The sequence below is a fragment of the Suillus discolor genome (genome assembly GCF_016758755.1).
Source record: "Suillus discolor strain FC423 chromosome Unknown F5147scaffold_22, whole genome shotgun sequence".
Lineage (NCBI taxonomy): Eukaryota > Fungi > Basidiomycota > Agaricomycetes > Boletales > Suillaceae > Suillus > Suillus discolor.
The window spans coordinates 440,415-457,231 of NW_024541269.1; the positions used below are offsets into that span (position 1 = coordinate 440,415).

At 46.4% G+C, this 16,817-nt stretch overlaps 7 protein-coding genes across 7 annotated transcripts; 6 read left to right on the plus strand and 1 right to left on the minus strand.

Moving 5' to 3' along the window:
* The first annotated feature begins 1,748 nt into the window (after positions 1-1,748).
* On the plus strand, positions 1,749-3,707 carry F5147DRAFT_142351 (glycosyltransferase like family 2-domain-containing protein). The gene is made up of 4 exons (XM_041428247.1): positions 1,749-1,945; positions 2,000-2,021; positions 2,076-2,952; positions 3,011-3,707. Exons 1-4 carry the CDS (start codon positions 1,912-1,914, stop codon positions 3,482-3,484), a joined length of 1,407 nt encoding a protein of 468 aa, XP_041293822.1. The 5' UTR covers positions 1,749-1,911; the 3' UTR covers positions 3,485-3,707.
* A 1,333-nt stretch (positions 3,708-5,040) lies between these two features.
* On the plus strand, positions 5,041-6,403 carry F5147DRAFT_690991 (uncharacterized protein). The gene is made up of 5 exons (XM_041437111.1): positions 5,041-5,234; positions 5,280-5,545; positions 6,004-6,055; positions 6,104-6,260; positions 6,302-6,403. The coding sequence occupies exons 2-5, from the start codon at positions 5,363-5,365 to the stop codon at positions 6,390-6,392; spliced, it is 483 nt and encodes a 160-aa protein (XP_041293823.1). The 5' UTR covers positions 5,041-5,234; positions 5,280-5,362; the 3' UTR covers positions 6,393-6,403.
* A 159-nt stretch (positions 6,404-6,562) lies between these two features.
* On the plus strand, positions 6,563-7,248 carry F5147DRAFT_836497 (uncharacterized protein; the record flags this gene model as incomplete). The annotated part of the gene is made up of 4 exons (XM_041444002.1): positions 6,563-6,718; positions 6,787-6,888; positions 6,922-7,059; positions 7,123-7,248. The coding sequence occupies exons 1-4, from the start codon at positions 6,629-6,631 to the stop codon at positions 7,246-7,248; spliced, it is 456 nt and encodes a 151-aa protein (XP_041293824.1). The 5' UTR covers positions 6,563-6,628.
* A 458-nt stretch (positions 7,249-7,706) lies between these two features.
* F5147DRAFT_142389 (uncharacterized protein) lies at positions 7,707-8,340 on the plus strand. The gene has a single exon (XM_041428249.1). It carries the CDS (start codon positions 7,880-7,882, stop codon positions 8,144-8,146), a length of 267 nt encoding a protein of 88 aa, XP_041293825.1. The 5' UTR covers positions 7,707-7,879; the 3' UTR covers positions 8,147-8,340.
* Positions 8,341-9,074: 734 nt separating this feature from the next.
* On the plus strand, positions 9,075-10,791 carry F5147DRAFT_772803 (uncharacterized protein; the record flags this gene model as incomplete). Its single annotated transcript, XM_041441380.1, has 9 exons — positions 9,075-9,147; positions 9,198-9,230; positions 9,281-9,300; positions 9,353-9,367; positions 9,857-9,941; positions 10,000-10,134; positions 10,186-10,423; positions 10,481-10,532; positions 10,588-10,791. 9 exons carry the CDS (start codon positions 9,075-9,077, stop codon positions 10,789-10,791), a joined length of 855 nt encoding a protein of 284 aa, XP_041293826.1.
* Positions 10,792-12,908: 2,117 nt separating this feature from the next.
* F5147DRAFT_772804 (uncharacterized protein) lies at positions 12,909-14,041 on the plus strand (the record flags this gene model as incomplete). The annotated part of the gene is made up of 7 exons (XM_041441381.1): positions 12,909-13,043; positions 13,095-13,281; positions 13,338-13,423; positions 13,490-13,593; positions 13,647-13,747; positions 13,804-13,910; positions 13,961-14,041. 7 exons carry the CDS (start codon positions 12,909-12,911, stop codon positions 14,039-14,041), a joined length of 801 nt encoding a protein of 266 aa, XP_041293827.1.
* A 187-nt stretch (positions 14,042-14,228) lies between these two features.
* On the minus strand, positions 14,229-16,600 carry F5147DRAFT_753081 (cytochrome P450; the record flags this gene model as incomplete). Its single annotated transcript, XM_041440234.1, is given in 15 exon segments — positions 14,229-14,381; positions 14,422-14,508; positions 14,624-14,688; positions 14,737-14,863; positions 14,883-14,912; positions 15,017-15,117; positions 15,170-15,194; positions 15,214-15,229; positions 15,277-15,465; positions 15,584-15,654; positions 15,706-15,787; positions 15,843-15,926; positions 15,975-16,030; positions 16,059-16,212; positions 16,539-16,600. 15 exon segments carry the CDS (start codon positions 16,598-16,600, stop codon positions 14,229-14,231), a joined length of 1,302 nt encoding a protein of 433 aa, XP_041293828.1.
* Between the last annotated feature and the right edge of the window lie 217 nt (positions 16,601-16,817).

The window sequence follows — 16,817 nt, forward strand, 5'->3', positions numbered from 1 at the left end:
GTCAGCACCGTCTCGGTGAAATTTTTTGAAAAATTTGACCGCCCAATAAAAGTATTATCTTTGCATTTTGTACTACATTCAAAGCACTCGTAAATATCGGTAACCCCATGAGTGAGGCCAGCTAGTGCCCGTTTTCCCACCGAAGAAGCGATAGCCTCGTAATTGTTATCTGATACTGGCCGTATGCCGTCAATTTTTTTAGGGTTTGAACACTTTAACCTCTGGCACATTGTAGAGGGCCCAGAATTCATTTGCAGTGTTCAATGATATATAGTTTTAGAGTACGACGGTTTTGAATTCTCGACAAGAGGGCAGAGGAGACGAGACCCTCGCGCGCGCGCTTTGCTTCGTGAGCGCTTTTATGAGTTTGTATGTACGCTTCCTTGGCTTGATCAAACGGCAGAGTTGATCTGATAGGAAAGCTAGCTAGTGAACTAGTGAAAATTATTACACATGTCACGAGAATAAAAACCCTGACAGTTTTCGTAATAAGGTAAACTACAACATTTTCTGCGGAAGCCGAACTGTTAGATCATTTTTTGATTCCGCGGTTTCCTCCGTACACAAGCCGTCGTCTCAGGTGCACAGAGGGATTGCCGGTGGTACAGAAGATTTGGACTGGCTTGAATTGAACGTGCGACGCTCCTCGAAGAATTATAGCTTTGATTGTGTGCCGTGGGTGTATGAGCGCGTTGAACATTATGTACTTCATAGACAGGCGGCAAGGCTGTGTCGCGTAGGCGCGCTACTTCCATAAATAGATTTCTATTGACCCGTGGAGTGTCCATGATGATCTGTCAATGTCATGGACGTCTTAACGCTAACGAAAGCAATGATGCGGAGGACACTGGGCGAGCGCTCCTCGAAGAATAGCTTTAAATGTGTGCCATGAGTTTTCCTACGTGTATGAGCGCGTTGAACATTATGTACTTCATAGACAGGCGGCAAGGCTGTGCAGCTCGTAGGCGCGCTACTGCCACAAATAGGTTTCTATAGACGCGTCTGACCCGTGGAGTGTTCTTCTGAAAAGCGGGATCATGATGATCTGTCAATGTCATGGACGTCTGAACGCTAAGATGCGGACCGTGGAGTGTTTTCTGCAAGGGTGGCCATCTGTCAATGTCATGAACGTGGACTTCTTACCTTCCTTGTACAGCATATATATAGAGGGGATTCGGATCATTTGAATATCAGTGTCAAGATCATACATCATTCGAGAAACGGAACGTACCGATATTATAGCCGTCACGGTGTGGAGTGAGTCGCGGAGAACTGCCGGGGTATCCGATGCGGTGGTAGAGTCTTTGGAAATGAGATCTGAACTGAGGGTTAAATGCTACGGTGCGATTAATCATTAGACGCATGGTTACGCGTTATGATGCATGGCCGTGGCAGAATTGCTATTGAGACGAGTATCTGGCATACTAAGTATCGACGAGTCACCCGGGCTAGCTTTTGTCAATGAGCTTAGAACCGAGCCTGCACGACAGGATATGCTTACAATTTTATTTTCCACGTCACACGTCATCAATGAGAAAACTTGGGCATCTCCAGTAGGCCTTAAGTCGGGCTTCTGAGCCCGTCGAGTTGTCGACCATTCACACTCGTGACTCGGGGAATGACCGGCGGGAAAATATTAACATATATCGTAATATAGCATGGCATTTTACCTAGTATTGTTTTTGCTCCCAAACAAAGCTTATTTTGATGATATTTCGAAATTAGAACCCCGACAATACTTCTAGCATACATGCTTGGCTACCTATGTAATAATCCACCAACGTTACTTGTTCTTTCTTCCCTTCTCTTTCTTTCTCTCCGAAGGCCTCCATCCTTCGTCGTCTTAGCTACGACCCTGCCGCTCATTTGGCCTCACTACTCTCCTGACAGCAGGCGTAGTAGACTGCCACAATGCTCTACTTGACGTCCGATGACTTTCCAATCTGTACGTGTCTTCGGTTTACACTACTTTGACTGTTCGTGCTAACCTCATGTACAGTCGTACCATTCGGAGTCATCGGGTATGTCGTCTTTTTTCTGTTTCTTTTTCTTGAAACAAGCTGACGACTTTTCAGCTTCTACCGCTATCTGTGGTACTTGATTCGTATCATTGCCTCCGTCACCTACCGCCCCGTTCCTCTCCCCGAGAATCCCACTTATGTGGCTTCAGAAGATGTCACTATCATCGTACCCACCATCGACGCTGGTGAAGAATTCAAGGAAGCAGCCAACAGTTGGCTTGCTGGCAAACCGAAAGAGATCATCATCATCACCGAAGAAAAAATGCTCATTCCTCTCCAAGAACTTGCCAACGCCGTTGACCCGGAGCGTATTCGCGTCCTCACCGTTCCTTTCGCGAATAAGCGGTTGCAGATGGCACACGGTATTAGGAATACCACGACAGACATCATTGTCTTTGCAGACGACGATGCTATTTGGCCACCAACGCTTTTGCCATATGTGCTCGCATGTTTCGAAGACCAGAAGGTTGGAGGTGTGGGTACGAGTCAACGTGTCCAACCAGTGGGCAAACGCATGACTGTTTGGGAGGTCCTCGCGGCATTCCGTCTGACGATTCGTAACATCGAGATTAGCTCCAGCACACATATCGATGGTGGTCTTCCATGTCTTTCGGGCCGTACAGCTGCCTACCGAACAGTCATCCTCAAAGACCCAGAGTTCCTGCACGGTTTCACGCACGACTACTGGCTGGGCAAGTACCAGCTCAACTCGGGCGATGACAAATTCTTGACGAGGTGGATGGTGAGCCATGGATGGAGTACTTATGTTCAGTGTTGCAAAGAGGCAGAGTTGTTGAGTACGATGAAGCCGAACTGGAGATTCTTGAAACAAGTGTTACGATGGACCCGAAATACCTGGAGAAGTGATTTGAGGTCATTATTCATGGAACGGTATATTTGGACTACACATCCATATGTCGCTTATACTATGGTCAGTTGACGTCGGTGACATCATCCTGTCAGTCTTATTTATTTTTATCTCGTTCCAGGTCGACAAGCTCTTCAACCCCTTTACGCTGTTAGTGGGGCCCTGCCTCGTCGGTTATCTTGTTTGGAAAAGTACCATTGCTGTTATAGACGGAGGATACCATCTACCTTGGTGGAATATTATCCTCTCATACATGGTTTGGCTTATGGCAACTCGTACCGCCAAGCTCCTCCCGCATCTCTGGCACACGCCCAGCCACATCATCTATGTCCCTGCGTTCATCCTCTTCGGTTACTATTTCGCGATTATGAAACTGTATGCCCTCTTCACGCTCCATGAGACTGGATGGGGAACTCGTGCAGGCATTGGCGACCCGACGAAAGCAACGGCTGCCACGGACGGTGGGGGTGTCGGCGTCAATGTAGTACAAGAAAAGGCCTATTCTGATCCGTCTAATCCGTCGACGCCGTGCTCAAGCCATCAGTTATTGTATCAACAACAACCAGGACAGACGCAAACTGCTTATTCCCCATAAGCAGTATTCGGTGGGCAGGATGCAGACGGGCATCAATAGTCATGAATGCTATGAGATCATGATGCATGGATACTTGCAGCACAGACATTTTCATATACCGGCCCGACCACTGTAAAGGCGTCACATTATGGTAGATTCGCTTTTTCGAGTAGTGAACCTCATTGCATCCCACCCTCGTATTCCCCGCAAACGATGACGCGACTAACGTATATCATAACTGCGATCCTCGTACATACCACACACATTACCTTTCTGTCGTTATTCCACGGGATTTCCTTACTCTATTTTGGACTAGCAGGTCATAATACTCACAAAGCGCTCCTACACTGCAGATAGATGCGTCATTCACTGCATACACATTGGTTTTCTGATACCGGTCGTTTGTATTGACATACTTTCATGCTGAGCCCATCGTGTTATCATTGATAATATTCTCGCAGCTTGGATGTCTCGATCCTTTTTGTGTATAATTATTCACCGATGCCTCATACATTGCATATCATACCTGCAATTCGCAGAATATACACTTATCAGTTAAGATAGCTTGACCAGTTCAGCGCTTGTCTTTTTAAAGAGCCTCCTAAGTAGCAAGATGAAATCCTTTTATAAATACCAAGTTCATAGAGAACAATGTCTACCTCTGCCGGACAAGGTCAAGTACCGGAGGAGGTACTCTATCCCTGCATCCTGAATTCGAAGAGATGCTCCATTATTCTGCACGGTATTACCATACTGCAGAGGAGTAAGTACGTCATCCCGAACAGGTCCCCGCTTACGCTTCCATCATGAAGAACTCCGGAAATATAGCCGGTCCAATTATATTCCCCAGTGATGTACATATTTGTTCACGAGGCTGCCAGTGATGCCATCGATGGAGCTTTGGAGCTTCGCGATGCCAGTGATCGGAGAATATGTGGAGATAGAGCTCGAGACTGCAGGTGGGTTGTATTGTACTGCCTCAATTGAAGTTCATGTCCAACGGCGTAAAGGTCAAAGCTACCGAACACTACTAGGACAAACGGACATATGTTACCTCGTTCGGAACCCACATTGTTTCCAAAAATAGGTCCACCGAGCTCGTTTCCGGTTGGATACTGCGATCACCGGCATTTGTGAGACCGGTTATGCGGTGAATTGGTTGTTGATGTGGACAAGGATGAGGATCACTTTGATGTAGTTGACGATGGTGCACGACCTCGGGATTGGTGGGGTCATCCCCGAAGGTGTATGCAGAGCCTATCTCGGGTCACCGTATCGAGTCTTCTGCGCCACTGGCCCAGTCTTACATAGTGGCCTCGTGGCCTTGTCCGCGTCAGCAGCACGGAACACATCCGGTGCAAGTAATTCTGTTTAAACAGATTTTAACCGCTTTCCTAAATAACAGACTGAATTGAACTCCTATGAGGAGCCACACATTGGGATCGACGAAGACATGTTCAGACTGTACTGACCCTGCATCGACTGATTTGAGCAGAGACTAACTAGTAAGTAATAAAAGGGTCGCGTGGCATGCGAAAGCAGGCGAGCTACTACTTCATTACATAATCATTAACATTCCTGATCCAACCTCTTTGCTAGTACTTGGCTACAGTTGACGCAAGGGAAGCAAAACAGAATTGTCGCGTGCGGCACGCGATCGATAAGCCTTTCCCAAGTGACACTGCAGGTGTTAGTCAGAAAGCTTGTTGCAATGGTTATTCAACAGACTTTTTCACTAAGGCCCTGTTAGCTGTCCAGATCTTTACAGCCGGTATGTTTTTCATGTTCTCGAAGCACGTATCTCACAGCGTTCCAGATATAAGGCAGCACACCAGACTGATATGACAAGGCTTGTATTGTGTATCCCCAGATAACGTCTTCGTCATATTTAGTTGTATAATGATCTTACCACTGTGGCGCTTCATTGATTGGAGAAGACCGCCGTTGCTCTTGCAGCCTGCCATATACATCCTCGTCCCTCGATCAAACATCCCTTTTCAAGGACGCACAGTATGGGTTGAGAGTGCTGCTACAGAGCTGCTCAAAGATTCAGAGTTCCCGCGTGATGGATTCGAATCAAATGTATGTGTTCCCTCATAATTCATGTTTGCATGACAGTACAATGGTATTACAGGGGAAAACGCGAAAATTTGCCAAACCCTGCCTCGCGAGGCTGTTGTTGTGTTCTTTTACACCGGCCCTTATTGAGTCGCTCGGCGACGTCTAGAAAACAAGTACCCTTGCCGTGCTTAGCCTTGATTGCTGTCGTAGTATTCATTTTATGATGTTTAACATCCCGATAAACTGATTTAATTGCGTCCTTGACTGTCCTTTCAATGAATGGCAACGGCAAGTGGTACCCAAAATTATTCGCTAGGGAGTACGGCTCTATCTATGCCTGCCTACTAAAGTTGCCCAAGTGGATTATGGAAAATCCCCGTCATGGACCCCAGCCTGTCGAACAATTCGAATCATAGGCTCAGGTCGGATGGTAGGGACCTGTATCTTTCAAAGAATCCACGACTGATTATTTCAACCAGGGCGGCGTCGTGCATTGTCGATCACGTATACAATATGCCTACCGTCGTGAAGGTACTACTAAGTCTCAAATATCATAGTACATGTTTCATGTCCTATCAGGTACACTGTTGAACATTTCCCATTCGACAATCGTGCTGGGGGTTACATCGTGTTTGCCTCCTCGTTGTCTGTTTGAAGATTCACCAGCTGACATCGAATTTGACCCTCAGTCTACAATGGAGGGGACCGTGCATGGTTCTGAGCGCGAATGCAGTTTGTTGCGAGTTTCACTCAGTTCTCATGCACGTATTATCCGAGCCACATCTTCAACGGGAGATTGTTTTCGATAATCATGAACCTTGATAACCGCCATCTTTGCCTGATATTACCGGCTCAGGGTCCAATATAACTAAAGTGTGCATTTACGAACGCAAACCTGAGCTAGTCAAGCACTTCAGAACGAGCCTCGACCAACTCGGCTTTTTAGATCGTACTTGAGCGTTACCTTAGTGTTACCTCATTCTGGAAACCAATCGAGGCCTCGAGTTGGCGAGTATGCCATCTCAGTTATGTATTAAAGGCAGAGGGCAACTCTCAATTTGAAAGCAATCAGCATTACACATCCCTACTTTCTATCCATCTATCATGTCCGATTCGCCCACTTCACCCAATGGCATTATCGAAATCTTGGCCATAATCGTGGACTCAGCGACCCTGCTTAAAAAGACTATAGACGTATGTACACGCTTTTTCAGTCTTCAACCCCGAGCATGATCAAATGATGTCCTCGTCACAACTCGTAGACTATACAGGAAATCATCCCTGGGGCAGACGATGATCTCAAGGAAAAGTTCCACTGGATCAACTGCTCCCTCAAGAATGCCACCCAATTCCACTACTCAGTTGTAGACAACTATTTTAACTGAGGCCGCCACTAGAAAGCACCGGGAGGCGATGGACCGTTCTCTTCAACGACGTTCTCTTGCTGCAATGGTGATGGTGCCGTCACAGGCGCGACAGGGGGCATAGCGTTCAGTCTGTGGCTTGACTCTAAACATTCATTCGACTTCGCAGTGGTGGGTGCTAAGCATTCCTTGAAGTCTGAACAAAGAGATTTATTGTTTGTTTGTTCGGTACAGGGCTGGACGGACCCGCTCTTAGGGTCAATGAAAGCTGGAGTCGTAGAATCCGCTGTTGCTGAGGCTGGCTACAATGCGGCCTCCAGAGAAGGAGGGCATATTCGGTCCAAGAGCTCCTATATGTGAAAGGACGAGAAAGGCGTCCCTGCGGAGTTCTATATTCAGATCTCAGCTTCACCGGGCAAGGACCCTATGTCATTTGTAGTGCAGCAGGTTCCGGTTGGTGATGAGAAAAGCGACGAGGACAGTACGCCGCAGGGGGAGAAATAATGGCTGAGTAATTAGTGACCTTTCTCGATGGAATGTAGGCGGACCAAATATGATAGTCATTCCTTCTAGCTTCGACGGCATAGTGCCTGTCCGTCGAGCTTCACGTGCAGGTCAACTCTCATCTTCCATGACCGATGCGAGTGAGGCAACAAGAGAGTGTGTCACGGTAAATTCTGGAACGGCATTGCTTGCAGAAAGATTACTGTACTTATGTGAGCAAAATTCTACCCATTTTTTGACTCCGCAAACGCCGAAGGCAGCGCCGCGGGCTTTGATTAAAATTTCGACGTTCAACGTTGCAACCTGGCCGCGAACACATATGTAGAGACCCCGCCTCTTTGTATTATGCTTGGTGCGCGAATGCAAACACTTGACAGTACTTATTATTCATTCATTGTGAACCTTGATTCATTGCCGTGCTTTGGTGTTGCCACAGGTAAGTACATCATAGATCCATGTATCCAACCCTCGATGTCACTGATCTGCGATGGACCTACACTGGAATTCCGGAGCCAAGACAGCGACTGCAACAGTCGAGCTTCTCGAACGACAGAATATTAACATCAAAACCCATGGGAAACACCTAACAATATCTGGGCATTTGAAGCGCTCGGAGAACCACAAAAGGGCGGATATACAGTACAGGAACATTTGTATGGCAAGTCTTCTAGATCATGGTGATTGCATCATCCAGGCTGAGTATTTCCATGCAAAGATAGAGGATGGAATGATTACCGCGCGCTTCATCGCGTGAAGATGTGGTGCTATCTGCATGTTGCGACATGTGACTGCTTTGGATTTGTATCTTTGGCACCCTGCGAAGGTGGAATAAGGATTCTAAAGCAACCATGTGTCTATACGATGGCTATACATGTGCAAGCATCCGACTACGATGCGACTTTCGTAACCTGCCTCTGAATTTGTTGAGTATGATGAAGTGACAATGGCGTTCTTGTTTTATCTGATGGATCTCGCCTTTAGCTCGCAACCCTGCTCAAGTCGGCACTGCAAAACATCACTGAAATACAATGGCCACTGACCGAGGCTGTACAATTAGAAATCGGGCTTTTTTACCCGTTACAGGCTTCTCATCTCCCATGTGCGAGTTCTGGTTTGACCTAGTATGTATGGTGTCTTGTGATTAATGACACAGCATGAACGGTCATGATGTATTCACCAGTGCAATGCATCACCGTCGCGTCGAGTGCACGATCGGATCCACTGAATAGAGTGCGCTGTTGTGTTTGTTCTCTGACTTTTACATACTACAGAATGCGACCTTGTTACAGAAAGCAATCGGGGGAGCTAACAGCAAGTCTCGAACTTGACCAACAAAGCTAAAAACACACACATGCTCATTGCGATCGCATCATGCTTATACCTGTGTTAGATCGATGGCCACATGGTCACCTTTCATACAGAACACCTCGAAAATAGCATTGGACGATATCACTAACGACTGGAACTTTTCTGGTATCCGAGTAGTCGCATGCGTAATAGTGATTTGGAAATCATACTTAATTACCGGCTTTTGGTTTGATTTCGCACCTTGAGGTGTGATCAAATATCCATCTCCAGCATGCTGATTTTGGTGATACGAGGGGTGAACGGTGGTATATCTTGCACGAACGTTGTCATTATACACCACTAACCTTCCCCACTCGCTCACCCATCACTCGAACATGACCTACATCTCAAATGATCCCAGTTGGTGGCCGATAATCAATCTCAATATTTTTTTCAGCTATTTGGGAGGTTTGTTATGACAGGATGTCTAGATCTAACGTTGACATGCAGTTTCACAGTTGCTGCGGGCGTCGTGGTCGTATACGATTGGGGTGAGCAAGACAGTATTCGAAAATCACTGATATTCTCATGATATTTCTAGTCTTAACACTCGGACAAGAGGTACGTCGATGTTATCGCCATAGCAGCCAACTCGCTAAGAATGGAGTCATAGATTGAACTCATCTGGGTGAGTGACAAGAGTCCCGTATCAGAAGAAAACAAGAGCATGCAGTGAATTCGCGGCAGAGACAACGGTGGTCTCTCATGACCGTGCTGTATTTGATTGTTCGTACCTCATGTTGTGCTCTAGCGTGGTGGGCAACTTGTGCTGACTCCATGATGTTATAGATACGCTATATTGGAATACCGTATTCTGTGTATGTGTCGAGATCAACGACCTTTGCACTGTGCTAATAGCTCATCTCTGGCAACTAGTACCAGTGTTCTGCGTATGTCTCATATGCGCTGTGTTTTATTTTCTGACCGGCGGGACACAGGAGGTAGTATGCCATCGGTATCGCTGACAGATGCAGTAAGTATTCTGCAACCATCTCATTCTCATCCAATCAATACGCTCATATGTAGGGGTGAGTGAGATTCCAACCATTGAACTTGCCTCAACATAATGACTCAAATTTCAATAGGTGTAAGTCGGAGTCTTTGATACTAGTGCGAGGGCGTTCACCAATTGGGAGTTTTAGGCAATATCACGTTCTACGTAATAAATGGTACAGCTGTGGCCTTGACTGTCATGTTGGGCGGTAAGTCACGCAGGTGCAATACCTCTGTGATATGGACTTGACTGACACACGATGCAAGTCATCATGATTGCTCGGTTGCATGCCATGTATCAGGGATCTAGAAAGATGCTTATGTTCCTTCTTATTATCTTCCTGGCTGTAAACATCGCCTGCGCAGTAATCACGGCAATAGGACTCAACGATACTGTAACAGGTAAGCTTTACTTGTCGACTTGGAGAACACGGCTCATTGGACAGACACCAGATGAGATTATACTCTCTGGCATGCATATGTGCGGTTATGTATATGGAGGGGATGGCCGGCTTCTGCATTCAATGGTTTGGATGCTCAGCACTGTTTGGGAGGTCCTCGCACTGTGCCTTTCAGGCTGGGTTGCTTTGAAACACTTCCGTGAACTGCGACGACTCGGCCCATCGACAGGATCGACCATCGGGGACTGTTTCAGAGTGCTCATACAATCTCACGTTCTTTATTTTGCAAGGTGAGCTTGTAATGTGAACGCGGTTATATCTTTCTGATCAAGTTTCGCACATCTTAGCTTTCTTGGTGTCTCTTGCCTCCAGCTTGCTGATCTCTCTCCAGAAATCTCGGTGCGCTGACTTGTTGCTGATATCTGCGCGTAACCACTGCTCATCATTTCTGTAGAATTCAAGTTCTATAGGAACTCTGATAATCGAAGGTGCTCTTCAAATTTTATCGTACGTGCAGATGTTTGTGCTAGGACCACGCCTCATCCTCAGCGTTCGAGAATACCACGCCAAACTCGTGGCATGCTCTGACGCAGAAACTAGCATGAATTCGATTGTTTTCCAGGAGCATGTACATGTATCAACTAGCAGTACTGTGTAGGGCAATGCTTGCCGATTGGTCTGCAGAGAGGAGAAATTTGATCGAGGATCTGTCGTGATATTTATTTAACATATGGGGTTTCGAAGTATATTTGAAGGATCCAGGCAAAACTATTTCTTGTTGTATCATTACTGGAACGAAGTGCCCGCGCTTGAACCAAGTGGTAAAGTGAAATTATGCGGAACGACTAGCAACCAGAATGATCCTTGATGGCCCATGTTAAGATACAGCGAGAATCAGTGAAATTATGCGGAACGACTAGCAACCAGAATGATCCTTGATGGCCGATGTTAAGATACAGCGAGAATCAGTAAAAGTGCCTTGACAGCTGATTCTGCGCGTTCAAGTGTTCCACTGTCTGGACATATAGATACTGCGAATCATGAAGCCGGATAGCTGATAACTCATCGATGCTCGAATGCGGTTTCCTCCATGCGATGGGCCATGGAGAATGAAATGAGTGGATCACGTAGACTCGTGGCTCGACTGCACGTCTCTCGCGAATGAGCATGACAACAATATGGGGTCTGCTGAGTGCCGCTACTGAAAAGCACCGGAAGGCGATAAACCGTTCTCTTCGACGACGTTCACTTGCTGCAATGGCGATGGTGTCGTCAGAGGCGTGACAGGAACACAGCGTTCAGCCTACGGTGGCTTGACTCTAAACAATCATTCAACTTCGCAGTGGTGGGTACTAAACATTCTTGTCAAGTCTAAACAAAAGGATTCATTATTTGTTTGTTCGGTACAGGGCTGGACGGACCCTAAGGGTCAAAGCCACCGAACGCTAGGACAAATGGACATACCGCAATTTGTTTGAAGTCGTCGACGATGGTCTGATTGGTGTAGAAACATTAGAAGTGTGTAAATTACAACCGACGATGCCAAATGAATCTTCTGCAGGGTATTTGCATAATTGAGGACGAAGCAACTGGGAGGCTGCAAGGATACTTTACATCGATCGCCGAGTGCTGACGCTGACAGCGACCACTAGTATCAGTGTACATTCTGAGGTGTCATATGTCACAGGTCACACCTGTCTTCGAAGCTTAAGGTTTGGACAACACCTGGACCACGTCAAAGGTAAGTGCGTATCTCTACATTAATATTCGATGATTTATCTCAGCGGCTGGTCACTGGTGCACTAAGCACTTTGCGTATTGCTACTAGTAGTAACGCATTGAGACTAATTCATCACGTGCGTATAACATTTTTAATACATGATGAAGTCTCACGAAATTCTTGTTAGCAGCGTACTCTCGAAGAAACTGCTGCGCATGTCATAGTGATATCTATATCATGACTGTGATATTCTCAGAATATGGTCAGGAAAACGTCATGGTGGCTAACCTTAGTGACTAAGCTTCACAACCAAGCTGCCGCACATGCCACATGCAGACATCGAACATATGCCGGATATCGATCATCGATGATGATCGATAAGCCATTTGGCACGTCGATGCGCACCGAGTCACACGTAATCCCCAAACTATCTGTACCCCAAAGTCGAGCCTCTTCTGGACCCTAAGGCCTAACTTCTCGGACCGTCTGACAAATTTCGTTCAAACTCACTGACTCCTTAAAGTCAAGTGAAGTTTGAATCACGCAACTTATTCCAAGTCTCTGCAAGGATTCAATATTCTCTACGCGCCGACCATGCTTCACAAATGGAGACGCTCGAACGGATCATATGTTCGAACCGAATTACGTGAATACATTCCATTCATTTCTCTCTTTTACATCTCCTTTCTCTCTTTTTCGTTATCTCACCTTGTGCTCAAACTTCACGATACCCTTACTTCACCGAAGTATTTTCACCTCGCCATATGCTCTTTATCCTCGTTCCGGCCTAGTCAAGTATTCAAAAATGTATATATACCCGCTCATGTACACTCATACCTACAGCGAATCCTACAGTGAGATCCCCGCTCCAAGAACGATCGAAAGCTCCTCCAAAAGTCCTCGTCTCTAGTCCTTGTTCTATCTTTCTTCGTTTTACCTGCTGACACGTCTCATTTCTACCCCATTTCGTTCACAATTCCCTGTCGAACTCAAAACAAGTCTTACATCTCACTCAATATTCTACACCAGCATCATCGTCTCGTTACTAGCCACTCATGATTCTGGGTCAATTATCTGCTTCGGTATTCATCGACAACCAGCCACTGCCGGAATATAAAGAACATGAGCCCGAGGTGCAGCCTGAGGGAGAGAATATAAAGATGTGTTGGATTGCCTCAGAAGCGGGCAAGGTATGGCATTGATCATACTTGTGTACTACTAGTAATGAATACCCCCACAAGGAAATCGAAATCAGAGGGGAGATTTTAAAGCCACAGCGCTTAGGTATCTGGTCATCCGCCTTTGTGGATGGTCTCAAATGTCCCCCATGGGTCTCGCCCCCGCACTGGACAGGTACAGTCGAATTCGACTGCATATCTGATGGAACAGATACCGGAAAGTTGGTCTTCAAAGACATCGACTTCACAGGTAAGTACATAAACTGTGTCCAGAACTTACTTCTAACTAATAATACTGCACTTCAGACAGTGACGACGACTCAATGCTTGACGATCGTTCCAGCGGCATTGGTCAAATTGTGTTGCGCTTGAAGAGAGGGAAGTTCATCAAGGTAAAGTCGGTCAGGAAAGCAAGGCCCGAGTCAGTCAGGAGAGTAAGATTGACCAGGAATGCAAAGTTGACTGGGTTGGCGAGATCTAAAGATGTTGATGGTCACACTCTTCATGTGCACGAAGGCAAGGTGCATGAACGCTCGAAGAAGGGTCGCGATCATCGAGTTGGGTACGTATTATTTTGTTGGATGCCTCATTTTCTATAATTGTTATCTTGTTAAGTTTGGGAAGAAGAGTACCGGATCAAGAAGAACAGACAACATACGAAACTATTTGGAACGACGAGCCTGCAACCGTGTTCATATTCAACTTTACTTCTTTGGGTGGGTCATGGTATTTCCTACATGTGTTCCCAACTCACACCAATCTCGGATTCCAGACAACCTGCAAGCAATGGACATAGCACCGCGAATGTCAAATCTGCCTATCCCAGTTGATGGGGATAGTGCCAATATTTCGATCGACACACGCATCAAGGAGTTAGAAGTGAGTTTTTGTTTTGGTGGTATCATTTCATTCAACTTATTTCTTTGAAGTTGGAGCTCCACCTCTTACATGTTAAACAAACGACTGGCTCTACAGACCAAAGGCCCTCACCTGTCAAGTCGGAACAGTAAACCCATTTTTCCAGTAGAATCTCTTCCATCCCGCTACGTGTAAAAATAACTAGTGAGCTTAATCTTGCATCCCTGTAGGAAGTGCCACTCGATGTAATCCCCTTTGTACTACTTCTCGCAAATTCAGCTGTCTATCTTCATTCGATTTAGTGTAGTGAACAGAGTAAACCCGCTAGTGCGACACCAATCATTCGTGCCAACGAACTCTCAGAGGTACCCTAATACTATCCTCTCCAACAACTTGTGGACGGGGTAAATCTCCCCTTGCAATTTCGACTGAAATATCCAGTCCATCCCGCATCTCAAATACGAAGTTCTTTACCAGAACCGATAGAACCATCTGCATCGCAGTGAGCAACCGGCTGATTCGCACCACTCACCTTGAATTCCACGATCGCAAAATCTTTTCCAAGACACGTCCTCGGGTCGTCAACGATTAATGTCAGCGGATGCCTCACCGATACCGTCTTTGGACCAACGGTCAGGCTTGAATTCCTTTTCGTGAGATCCCCAGATGGCCGAAGAGCGAATGATTGCCGCATGCCTGATATATAATCAATGTTCCTTTCGCTATAGATATACTGTCTGTGATTTTTCCCGGACACTGTGCGCACCAGGTTCGCTCAAAGGAATGACATCATCTGCCGCTGCTTGTAGACCTATTGTTGTATCTGTTCACATGCGGGCATACACACTCACGAGACGAGTGAATTCCAACACTAGAGGATGGAATTGTAGAATTTCATGGACAACCGCATGCAAGTATGGGAGGTCAGCCTTTAATTGGTCATATGTCGGATCAACGCCAAACGCAAGCAGTTTCTCTGAGCCTGGGTTGGACATCAGAGCGTCGCGATAGTTCGATCAGCATCTACTGATCATCACAGTGATAGCGTGCACAGACAGTAGGATTACCGTAAGACTAACTGTCGATGAGAAGTCAGCGAGTATGATAGCAGCGGACAAGAAACTGACTCGCTTGGATGTCGTCTCATAACCTGCGAGAAGTCTCCACAGACCTGAGCCCACTACGTGCTTCGACATATGAAGCTCGGCATCCGGACCTTCAGATTTAACTGATAGCTGCGTTAATCAAAGAGATTATGATGAATCTCTCGGAGAACGTACTCAACGATCCAACAATGGACTTCTCCTCTCTCGCTCATATTCACACCCTTCTTCCGGCGGCTACGAATCAATAAGTCGTTAAATATGTGTTTCATGGTTTCTTGAACTGATTCATCTGCCGAGTATGGATCTTGGTGATGATAGGAAATGCTGATGCGAGCAGGATAAAAACCTGGTTCACTGCTGAAGCCCGTTGGTTGCTTCCGAAAGTATCGAACACCTCGGTCAGGCTGGTGCGCTTCCAATCGAGCGAACCAGAATCATGGAAGAAACCAGCAATGCCAACCGCGTCTAGACTGATGTTGCGTCAATTCAAGGTGTCAATGACAAAATATTTTTGCGTACGATATATGATCCATCCTTTGAGTCGTTTCGATTAGGAATGCCACTTGTCAAGCCAGAAAAGCTACGCACTAATTCTGAACCTCGATGGCAGCATTTCCATCTTTGCTCGATTCTATTGCAATGTCCCATATACCTTTGGCCTATAGAGTCAAGTTCAGAAATGCTACATTTCCCACATCGCAAATCCTTACATTGTATGCTGAGTCGTAAAATACTGGTATGAATTTCCGAATCCCTGCATTGCTGAATGCTGGTGCAAGTGCCTTCCGCTGCCTAATTCGCAGGAAGTCGTTTAGTCGCTCGCGTAAGGACAAGAGTTGGAGGGCACCTCCTGTGGGTCCCGCCCTGAGGCCATAACAGCCCTCTTCCGATCCGACAAGAAATATAAAACAGACGAGGGAAGATGATGGCGCTAACATACTGATGTCTCCAGAATTGCCAATGAAAGGAGAATGTTTACGTCTCTCGGGCACAGAAATGCGCTATAGCTCTTGGGTTGCATAGCAAATTTTCAGTCTGTCAGAGGACGTTCGGAATCATATACGCTACCCTGGTCCCTCAGGCTATATTCCGTCGCCCAACATTCATACATTGCAGCACTATCTTGAGATGAGGCAAGGTATTGCGAAACACCATATATGAAGCTGGTACGAGGCGGACCTCGCAGTTGAGTCGTCCTCGATCGCCAGCGAAGCACCCTTAGAAATTTGACAAAAGCCTATAACGCGGCAGATGAACAAGTAACATCGAATGCACCAACCGAACATAAGATTGTCCAGAGACTTAATGGAGACGGCACAGGGATGGTGAATATCTTCAAATCAGCTGGCCAGGACTTTGAACTAAAGCACTCCCCGGCGAGAATGAGAATCCGACGGAATTTAGGGCCAGTGTCTGAATTGAAATTGTCGTGCATTACGAATTCAAGTTGAACCTGAGTAAACGAACGGTTACAAAGAAGTTACAAACCAAATCAACGTGAAGAGCAACAATTATGTAATCTTATGATGCATCGTCCACCCACGTGCGTCCCGCGTGCCAGGGCGCAAACTTTATGGTTGGAGTCAGTTGGACAGTTTTGTTCATGACTTAGCGCCACCAGCAAACGTCTCTCCGCAGTCACCACCGCCCCCAACCGTATCAAATCGTGTAGTATCTGGCTCAGGCGCCAGCGCAGCTTGACATGGACCTCTAATACTCTTCTTCACCTTATCTTTTAACACACCCAAACCCTGCGAAGTCAAACCCCCATCAGATGAGGATCGGGATATTCTAGAGGGAGAAGTGAAGGTTCGCAGTAAGG

Bases quoted from the DNA above. Each gene is read 5' to 3' on its own strand.
- F5147DRAFT_142389 (XM_041428249.1), top strand. From the start codon at position 7,880: ATGGACCTACACTGGAATTCCGGAGCCAAGACAGCGACTGCAACAGTC.
- F5147DRAFT_690991 (XM_041437111.1), top strand. From the start codon at position 5,363: ATGATCTTACCACTGTGGCGCTTCATTGATTGGAGAAGACCGCCGTTG. The intron at 5,546-6,003 runs GTATGTGTTCCC...TATTTCAACCAG, and splicing joins GTGATGGATTCGAATCAAAT to GGCGGCGTCGTGCATTGTCG. The intron at 6,056-6,103 runs GTACTACTAAGT...ATGTCCTATCAG, and splicing joins ATATGCCTACCGTCGTGAAG to GTACACTGTTGAACATTTCC.
- F5147DRAFT_142351 (XM_041428247.1), top strand. From the start codon at position 1,912: ATGCTCTACTTGACGTCCGATGACTTTCCAATCT. The intron at 1,946-1,999 runs GTACGTGTCTTC...CCTCATGTACAG, and splicing joins GTCCGATGACTTTCCAATCT to TCGTACCATTCGGAGTCATC. The intron at 2,953-3,010 runs GTCAGTTGACGT...ATCTCGTTCCAG, and splicing joins CATATGTCGCTTATACTATG to GTCGACAAGCTCTTCAACCC.